The sequence below is a fragment of the Cibotium barometz genome, chromosome 53 (assembly GCF_041138505.1).
Source record: "Cibotium barometz isolate CiBa-2024 chromosome 53, ASM4113850v1, whole genome shotgun sequence".
Taxonomy (NCBI): domain Eukaryota; kingdom Viridiplantae; phylum Streptophyta; class Polypodiopsida; order Cyatheales; family Cibotiaceae; genus Cibotium; species Cibotium barometz.
Window position 1 is genome coordinate 20,728,043 of NC_141098.1, and position 10,733 is coordinate 20,738,775.

General features: G+C 38.1%; 1 protein-coding gene across 1 annotated transcript; it reads left to right on the forward strand.

The window, feature by feature from the left end:
• Window positions 1-6,419: 6,419 nt before the first annotated feature.
• LOC147608391 (uncharacterized) lies at window positions 6,420-7,302 on the forward strand. Its single transcript, XM_086789357.1, has 2 exons — window positions 6,420-6,614; window positions 6,762-7,302. The coding sequence occupies exons 1-2, from the start codon at window positions 6,489-6,491 to the stop codon at window positions 7,131-7,133; spliced, it is 498 nt and encodes a 165-aa protein (XP_086645483.1). The 5' UTR covers window positions 6,420-6,488; the 3' UTR covers window positions 7,134-7,302.
• The last annotated feature ends 3,431 nt before the right edge of the window (window positions 7,303-10,733 follow it).

Sequence of the window (10,733 nt, forward strand, 5' to 3'; positions counted from 1 at the left end):
GCCTTCTATTGGTCACTTGCATGTCTTTGGTTGCTTGGCCTATGCTTTAGTGCCTATGCAACAACGCAGAAAATTGGATGATAAGGCTGTCAAATGCATTTTTGTTGGCTACAGTGCTGAGAGCAAGGGTTACAGATTGTATCATCCATAGTCAAAGCGTATCTTGATTAGTCGAGATGTTTTTGTGGAAGATGCTGTGCAGCCTTTGTTATCATGTACCAAAGAGACAGGTGTCAGCTCACGGGATGTATTTGATACATTGTTGCCTCTGTTTACAGGTGGGAATTCAAATGTAAGTCCTAATGAGGTAAATATTCAGCCTATGCAGATTTCAAACGACATCATAGATCAGCCTATTTCTGATGCAGATTTACAAGATGTAATTTCTGAGGATAGGGCTGAAAATGAGCAGGCTAGAGGTATGCCTAAATGGCTGGTGCAAACCTTGCGTGATAGTAAAATTGATGCACCTATATCTAGTCGTACTCGTTCAGGTTTTCAGCATGCCTCTTATGCATCAGATTGTTATGCTTTGGCTGTGTCTAGTATGTGTGAAGAGGAAGAACCTCTTTCATTTGATGAGGCACAAAAATCAGAAAATTGGTTGGCTGCAATGCAAAGTGAATATGATGCTATAATGAAGAATGGTACATGGTCTTTGTGTGATTTGCCTATTGGTAAAAAGGCCATTGGATGTAAGTGGGTTTTTAAGTTGAAACGAAAGCCAGATGGCAGTGTTGATCGCTATAAGGCTAGACTTGTTGCAAAGGGTTATGCTCAAGAAAAGGGCATTGATTTTGATGAGACCTTTGCTCCCACTTGTCGTATGACTACCATTCGTAGCATTTGTGCATTGGCAGCTCATAATGGTTGGAATGTACATCAGCTGGACATAAAGACTGCGTTCTTGAATGGAGATTTGCATGAGGAGGTGTATGTATCGCAGCCTCGTGGTTTTGTTCAAAGAGGGCAGGAAAACAAAGTGTGCAGGTTGAAAAAGGCTTTATATGGTTTAAAGCAAGCTCCACAAGCTTGGTATGAAAAGATACATGCATATTTGATTGCACATGGGTTTCAGAATAGTCCAACAGAAAGCACTTTGCATGTTAAACGTGTGGATGGTGTACATCTAATCATTCCTCTGCTCACAGGACCAAATGAGAGTCATATTGCTAATTTTAAGGCTGATTTGAATGCCTCTTTTGAGATGTCAGATTTGGGGCATTTGCATCATTATTTGGGGATACAATTTAAGCAGTGTGATGGAGGTATTGCTTTGTGTCAGACAAAGTATATTGAGACATTGTTACGAAGATTTGACCTTGAAGACTGCAAGCCTATTGCTACTCCAATGGAGACAGGTTTGAAGTTGAGTCTGCATGATGCTGGAGATCACTTTGATGTCACACTCTATCAGACAGCTATTGGTTGCCTCATTTATGTATGTATTACGAGGTCGAACATTCAATTTGCAGTCTCACAGGTGAGCAGGTTTATGCATAGCCCAGGGTCTCAGCATTGGAAGGCAGTTAAACGCATCTTTCGCTACTTGAGTGGCACCATACATCTTGGGTTGTTTTATCCCAAGGGGGGATCGTTGCCGCCAGATTTACATGCTTTTTCGGACTCGGATTGGGCTGGTTGCTATGACACAAGAGTGTCCACAAGTGGTTTTTGTTTCATGCTCGGTAGCTCATGCATATCTTGGTTGAGCAAGAAGCAACCTACTGTGGCCACTTCTAGTTGTGAAGCTGAGTACAGGGCAGCTTTCACAGCTACGGTTGAGTGTGTGTGGCTCAGACGGCTTATGGCTAACTTGGGTGTTAGACAGGAGTCTACCACCTCTATCTTCACTGACAGTCAGAGCACATTAGCAGTTGCGAGAAACCCAGTTTTTCATGCTCGCAGAAAGCACATTGAGTGCATTATCACTATGTCAGGGAGAGACTCTCAGCAGGAGAGATCAGCTTGGCCTATGTGCCAACACAAGACAACCTCGTCGATCTTTTCACAAAGGCGCTTCCTCGTGAGAAGTTCGAAGCTTTCCGCAAAGCTTTGGGCTTGCTCCCCTTTGTGGACTGATCTACTTCGGGCATGGCACTCCCCTATACATGAGTGCCAGCTCTCGTTCATACCATCACTCCCAGGGGGGATTTGTTGCTATATATATATATATAGGCAGTGATGTGTGTGAACACGTTTAGGACCGCCGGGGCACTTTTTCCCTCTTTAGGAGGTTTTTTTCCCCGGCTTGTATATACGCCTATCCTTCTAGGGCTAACTTATCTTTTGTACATTGACACAATCTAATACATTGTGTGTTGTGTGCATTCTTGCTTCTTCTTCTCCAAGCTTTCTGTGCTTTCCTGCAACCCTAATTCCAACAAGAAGTTACTTATGCATTGAAAAATTAAAAAGGGATGCCTCCTTATTTTTTGGTTGAAGACACCAGCAGCAATTGTAATTTATATTACGAATAGGATGCCTACTACTACAATAGTTTATGGTATGATAATTGAATAAAATTTTACTGTTGAAAAACCATATTTGGCACACTTTCAAAGTGTTTGGGTGCATCACTTTTATATATGTACTAGATAAGGTGCGAAGTAAGTTGGATCCCAAGGTAGAAAATATCATAGTGAATGGTTTTACAAAGACTCAAGCAAAGAATTAGATGGGTGTAGTGGAAAAGCAAGCCCAATTTTGTAAACACAACTATTTATAGCTCCTTGGTATATATATTGAATACAATTCTAAAAAATACTCATGTAGTGGAAGTGGAGCTACTTTATCTCATATTTTTATTTTATGCTATGCTTCAATTTTGTTGATTTAATTCAAGTCTATGCTTTAATCCTTGATGTATATGTGAGTTTTGATTAATTCTTCAAGAAGTACATGAGGCTCCATTAATAGTGATATCAGAGCTATGGATACTTGGATTAGAGCTATGGATACTTGGATTGAAGAGTAGGGAGAAGCTCACAAAAATCCAAAGATAAAGAAGGCAAAAGCTTAAGAACTCTTCAAGAACTCTTGGACAAAGCTTGAATAGTTTATGGGAAAATTCTCTCAAGCGAGTGGATCAAGATATGGATGCGAGTGGATCAAGATATGGATCAAGGGATGAGTATGGATCAAGGGATGAGGTTTTAAGCCACCTCCTTCATGCAAAAAAACACTCTTTTTAAATAGAAACCACCCTTCTTCTTCCCAAAACCACTTTCATGAATCTTAATCCTCTCCATAATCCATCAGTATGGATGGAATCAGCACATTGAGGAGATCAAGGACCTAATCTCAGAATTGCTAAGCATTGTGTATACTCAAAATCTATAATGGAGGGCTCATGATTTTTCTTTTTCCCTTCTTCAAAATCAACGCTACGTTGGTGTTTTCTTTTCCTTGAAGAACAAAGAAAATTCCTTTTTATTTTTTATTTTTCTTAATTTAATTTATCCTCCTTTTCCTCCATCCATGGGGGCGAGGACTGCGCAGCATTGACTGGCGGCTTTTCTTTTTCTCTCCCTTCCATCACTTGATGATGGCGGTCTTCTTCTTAGTTTCTCCCAGTCGCATTGCATGTAGGTTTTGGTTGCCATGGAGAACGTAATTAAAAGCTTAAGTTAAGCTTAGCAAGGTTTTAAAGCTTACATATTATAAGCTTTTAAAAAAAGCTTATAGTGATACAAACTTAAAGATTCTATTTACATAAGCTTTTATTTTCTCAAGCTTCTAAAACCCTCTTTGGCTAAGTTATAAAGCTTTCAAAGAGAAAATAGAAAAGAGAGGGAGCCCTACAACAAGGAAAGCTTTCAGCAAGTGGACAACTTCACATTGGTGCTTTTACGAAGTTTTACAAACTTTGTTAACACTTCTTGAGTGCATTATTAGTTGATTTATTTGTTGATTTATTTCGGCATCAGAGAATCATTATGCTAGTTATCTTCTATATCGGATGCATTTTTTAGGTAATATTCTTGATTTTTTAAAGATTTTTAAAATCATGGCTTTTTGTTGATAATTCAACCTCAACAAAATTCTTTCTACTACTTATCTTTCAACATTCGAGCTCTACTTCGAATATTTTACCAACTCCTCAAATTTAAGCACATCAATAATACTTTATTACTCGACTGCGCATCAGATGAGCTAAGTATTATTATTTTAATAAATTTTCTTTTCTACATTTAAAATTTATAACCTTTATTTTTTTGCATCTTTTATCATAAATTCTCTACCCTCTGCCATTTAAAAGCAACTTTAGTCACTCCAAGATTAGATAATTTAATTACTTTTGTAATTTCTAAATTATCGTCTTACAAATTATTCTGTAATTTTAAAAAAAGAAGTACTAAAATTTGATGATGAACAAGACTTCTACTATGACTACTACTTCGACTCTTGAGGTAACATATTCATTTCATTTGATTATTTTTATAATAAATTTTATTTAAGACTTTTTGTAAATTTCAAGGAGAGTTTTTATGCATCAAAAGTAGAACTTCTTGGAGGGATTGGCCCTTCCGTCTTGAACTATACTTTATGAATTTTTCACTATGTATTAGTCTTGTGGTATGGAAGACAAATATTAATCTTGTGTGAAGGATTCCGATGCATTTCTATCTCTAGATTTATGTGGGATAATTTCTAGTGGTATGGGATACTAGAATTTATTACACATAGAAGTCCTTGATACAATGTCTCTTTGTCATAATTAGAAAAGATACTAGAATTTATATAGGTAAGATAATGATCTTCTTTACTCGCAATAAGCAAACACGTAACTGAGGTCAGTTGCTTATCTAAGTAAGATGGATGTTACATAATGTCCACCCTTTAACTAAACAAGGATGCCCATACGCTAGTGTGCCATCCTAGTGAATTGCTATCATGTCGGTGACCCTACATTAGATACTAGTTACCTAGTATTATTGGTATAGCCTGAGACCATGCTTGAAAGGTGTATGTTGTTGAGGTATAACAAGTAGTGCCATGCTTGACGACTGTATTATGGTTAAAGTGAAACAAGTGGACTTGTTACACTTCGACCTACACATGGTCGAAGTGTAACAAGTGGTAACTCATGCCATGCTAGATGATATATATGTATAATGATACTCTCATCGTAGTGAAATAAGTGGTGAGTGTATGTTATGTTTGTGCCTATCGATGTTTCATATTGGGAATAATTGTAGAGAAGGTAATTAATTGGAACAACTAATGGGTTTACGTTTGTGAGATAAGTGATGAGTAGTGCGCATGTCACCACACATAGAGGATCTTGTCTATATCATATCATCTCGGATTATTATTATTTGTGATTTGATGGTGAGTGCGAGGGTCATCGATTTAGATACGGCATAATTTTTATTGATGTAGTCTATGTTCACTCGAGCCTTTGTGCCCATGCTCGGTAACTGGACCTCTGAGTCTGCTTGTAGTATTCCAAGTCCATAAGAACCTCTAAGCCATGTCGGATCAGCCTCTAAGCCATGTTCGGACCTCTAAGTTTACCTTACAGGTTATGTTATCACTAGCAAGACGAACATGATGATGTTGTTGCAACATTATGTGTTATTTGATCTCTTCTACACACAACTGAGGACAGTTGCTCTTCAAACGGGAGAACTGTTATTACAGGTGTATGTTTTATTATATTTTTGATGCACAATAATCGTACAAAAATATGATTGCTTAACTGTGTGCAAAAATCAGCTTAATAAATGGAATGCGTGAATGTGCACAAGGTTGTTTTATGTGCGAACGTGCACAAGGTTATTTTATGTGTGAGTGTACACAAGGTTATTTTATGAGTTATTTTTATTGACTATGTGTCAAAAGATTGTATAGATTATTTATGCATGTTTGTGCATGGCGTTGCTATATATTATTAGCACATATGTTAGAAAAGTTTTAGTTATTTTACACTTAGTGTGTGAACAAGCTCTAGTGCGTGAGGCATTTTTATAAAAAGTAAAAAAGAAAGTCCAATTTTATACGCACAACTATTAATAGCTCCTTTTGGCTATATATTGAATACAATTCTAAAAAAAACTCATATCATCATGGAAATGGAACTACACGCATGAAAGAAAAAATTACACCTAATAGTGTGTTGATAGTAATGTCTACTCTATCTCATATTTTTATTTTATGCTATGCTTCAATTTTGTCAATTTAATTCAAGTCTATGGTTTAATCTTTGATGTATATGTGAGTTTTGATTAATTCTTCAAGAAATAAATAAGGTGTGGTGAGATAGTCTAAGATACTAATGGTGACATAGTCTAAGATACTAAGGTAGATTGATTTTTAAAAGTATGAAATACTAAGGTAAATTGGTTGAGTGTTGAGTTTTACCTTTATATTCTAGCTTGTAGATGGTCACCTCTTGACCTAAACTTACCGTTAGATCCATCCGGCTAATGCCTGGTGAGCTCTCCAGAATAAAGTCCAGTCATGGAAACCATGAACTTTGAAGCATGCATGCAGCTAACTTAGAACTTAGTCTTTTGTTTGGGCTAGGCTTGTCCATCTACCTTGGAGAAAATTTTAGTGATATATGCAATGCCATGGTCCAACGGCCGCCCTGCGCTCTGTACTCTCAGGTCTTGTTGCTAATGTTTGCGTTTGCTTCTTGTAGCATTCGTCCATCTTCTTCCTCTGTGTGAGTGTGTGTTTTGTGCCAAACCATCTAGTGCTCTCTCTCTCTATGTGGTGCATCAGAGGCTCAATGTTCTGTTGAGGTTTTGCAGGCAAATTTGGGCTCCTTTTTCTGCACAATTTGGGTTCCAGTTTTTACACCACCATTTGGGCTCTGTGGTTTGGTTGTGGGCGATTTGGGCGCCATGGCTTGCTTTGCAGACTACAGGGCGAGGCAAGGGGGGTACGCCAAGGTGCAGATTAAGCCCAAGAAGCGCCTGCGCGTGGCGGCCGTTTTCCCCAACAAAAGCAACTCCAAAAAGCAGTGTGCCCTTCTCCTCAAGCTCCAAGGCGGCCTCCAATGGTCCGTTGGATTGATCGGAGCCTTCGGATCTGCATACCTTCACTGCATCTTAGCCGTTGCTTACCACGGCTCTTATGGCAAAACAGTAGACGATAATACCTCCCTCTCCGGCAGAGATTAATTTAAAATTTAATTAACCCACTAATATCATTGATGACTGACTATTATTTGCCCTTGCCGGCAAATTTTTTGCTCAAGCCCCACTCTGTACAGACTTTTTTGATGCCTCAGCTAGCTGCTGAAAATTCCAGATTTTTGTTTGCTGCTTTACCGTTGGCAACGTGATCATTTTCTATATTGGTGTTTACGGATAATTACAATTTATCCATAACTTAAAGTGAATGGTTTTTTTTGTATAGTTTTATGTACTCTTTATTAAACACATCTCACTGCCTATCTGCCTGGCCAAATGAGAAGGAGAAAAGGGGCCAAAGAGAGAAGGGGGACTTTTGGATTTTTGACCTTGGGTCATGCTTGGGTTCACACTTGCGAAAGTAGTTCTTGTTGTATGGCCTAGTCGCAACAATGCACAAAAGTAGTTCTTGTCGTATGGCCTAGTCGCAATAATGCACAGGACACCTACTGTTCTATATCATACTCTAGACTCTAGAGTCTATACTATGATATATTTATTTCTACACTCTAGTCTCGATATACATAGCACACAGCCTATGTGTAAAAGACATAGAGTTAATTTGATATGGCTAAAGTTATATAGAATTAATTTATTGTATGCAGTTTACAAATACATTTTTAGACCTATGTTATTATTTATTTATTTTTGTAGACTGCGATGGATAGGTTAGAGAGTTAGATTAATAGAGAGGTTTTGGTTTTGGAAGTTTAGGGCCTCATTGTTATACTTTTACTAATGTGTCATGCTCTGTGATGTGTCAATATGGATGTGGTTGTTGTTGAAGTGATGTTATCTTTATAAGATTGGTAGATCTATGGCATGTTGATCCTTATTTTTAGGATCCACCATCAATCATTCCATGCAGTAACATACTATCTTTGCTCTTTGTTGGATTGAGTTGACCTTGCTGAATCTATGGTTCCTTCCTTTGAACCATCCTAAATTCAAACCATAGTTTCACCCTTGCCAACTGTCTTAACCCGCCTTCTTTTGCCTTGTTTGGAGGTTGAGATCGGTACTTGAGCACCTACCCCATCTTTGCTCTATTATGCGTCCAAGTTGTACAATAATCATGCGGAGAACTATGGCAGTATTGGTAGAAGTCGGTGCCTCTATGCTTGATTTATACTAATAATATTTGATTTGTATGACACAAGTTAAAATGTTTAATGGGGTCACTACATGTCCATGCTGTACAATAATTATGCAAAGAAGAATTATGGTAGGATTGGTAGAAGTCGACACCTCTATGCTTGATTTGTATGGATAATCTTTGATTAGGTGATCCACTCCACATTTGGAACATATATAAGTTGGAATGCTTGTTATTTGCACTTGGACAAGAGCCTATGTGGTTGAGCTGGCATACTTGCCTTGCGTGGGCGTTCTACCACTCGGTGAGGTCCTTCATAATGGAAACAACACATAGGGGCCCTCTTCTCATAGTTGAGTTACCATCCCGTCCTTTTCAATGAACAGTGTCTCTAGAACATTGGTGGGCATAATATCCTACAGTTCCTCATAATAGTCTTTGTTCAACTCTGACTCATGAGGATATTCACTCTTTTAGTAGTTTTTTTTATCAAAACCTAATTTTGATTAGTGTGTAAGCTTTAGGTCGAGGTAGTTATGGTAAGATCAGTGGTGATATAAGTTTGTGGTGATATAAGTTTTCTTCTAAAAAATTTCCTTCTTGAGTATATTCCACCTTCCTTAGGCATGCTAGATGGTCCTTCCATCTTGAGTATATTCCACCTTCCTTTAGGCATGCTAGATGGTCTTACCATCTTGAGTATATTATGCCGTGTGTTGGTCTGCAGACCACACCAACATGCTAGATGGTCTTACCATCTTGAGTATGTTCATCTTGGCCCCACCAACATGCTTTACCAAGAATTGGAATTTCAAAGGGTTTAAGGATATGCAATATAATCAATACCTTAGAAACACCTTCCTTAGGCAAGGTAGATGGTCCTTCCATCTTGAGTGACAGAAGTTCTGTCTGAAGACTTCTAACCACTTTTATAAGTAGTTCTTCCATCTTGAGTGAGCACATAAGTCATTTAGATGGTTTTTCCATCTTGAGTGTGAGCACACAAGTAGTCCTTAAATGTAGTGCACATCAACCATTAAAATGTGGTAGGTGCATTTGTTAATCCAAAGGGCATAAACCTACAGGCAAAAAATCTATAGGAAAATGTTCCACCCATTGTTATAAATAAATGTAATCTGCACAGTCTTTGGGGTAACTATATCCCAAAAAATCATCCAAGAAGCTATAAGCTTCCTCTCCAACCATCTATTCTAAAACATGCTCTATCTAGGGAAGTGGGTGCCTATTCCTTTGGGTCTAGACACACATACCCTTAGTTTTTCATTTTTCTTGGGCATATTGATAATGGGCGAAACCCAATCATCATGCTCAGTTTCATAAATGAATCTTGTAATAATGCATTTATCAATTTGGGTTCATTTGGTAAGGCCTTTGTCTGGTGGGTCAGGACCCTTCTATGATAGGAATGATATGTTGCACTAGTTATGGTGGAATACCCTTCATAAATGTTTACTTTCAAGCAAAGCAATCATTGAATTCCTTCAAGATATCAATTGATTCTTTTTCCTTAGTAATTTTGCACCAGTTCTAGTGGAATACCTACCCTTCATATATGTTTACTTCCAAGGAAAGCAATCCTTGAATTCCTTCAAGAGATCAACCAATTCTTTTTTCTTAGTAATGAACACTAGTTTGGGATCTTCACACCAAGCTTTGCTACTTTGATCTCTTTACTTTAACAAGCCTATCATACGATATATCTTATTGTCTCTTTTTAAGATGGATTGCAATTCTTTCATTAATTGTGTATGACTTGAAACGGTCCAGAATTGGTCTTAGATTTGGCTCACCATCATCTTCGTCTTCTTTTTGGCTAGGATCTTCTTGGCTTCACTCTCAGCTTCTTTTTCTTCTCTCAATCTAGTGGGGTGAGTCGAGGCTCTATATTTTCCTCAGATTTCACTTTTGATTTTTTCACACCATGTTAATCCAATTCTAGGATTAACAAGAGCTACTGCCATTATCTTACATCAAGGAGTCACGATAGATACACCAAAGGGTCATACATTCAAGATATGAAGCAATAGTGTCCAAAGTTATAACTTGGTGTGACGGAGCATTTATGGCGATTCCCGCTTCAAGAGCATGTGGTAGCAAGATAGGATGAAGTCCTAAGTGATGTACTTCATGGATATATTATGAGAGTAGTCATTGTAATAGCATTATGCCTCTTATGAGCCTAAAGTGCCCGACCGGCCATAGTTTAAGTGAGTGTGAACACTTATGGCCATGTATATAAGTGAATTTCTCTCATAATACAAGATACTCTCCCATTGTGCAATTGAGTCTTGCTCTTGCTAATCCTCTTGCTAATCGCTCTCCCTAATGCATGCTAGTGAGTGTGTGTGAGTGAAGTGAGGTGAGAGGAGGAACGAGAACCCGTAGTGCAACGCGGCGATGTGATAACGCTCACGAGAGACGTGGTGGAATTGCTTCTCAAGGAGTTGTAGAGCTTGGAGACCTCAAGGGTT

Excerpts from the sequence above, each read along its gene's own strand:
- LOC147608391 (XM_086789357.1), top strand. The coding sequence starts at position 6,489 with ATGCATGCAGCTAACTTAGAACTTAGTCTTTTGTTTGGGCTAGGCTTG. Across the intron at positions 6,615-6,761 it reads CCTGCGCTCTGTACTCTCAG|GCAAATTTGGGCTCCTTTTT; the intron begins GTCTTGTTGCTA and ends GAGGTTTTGCAG.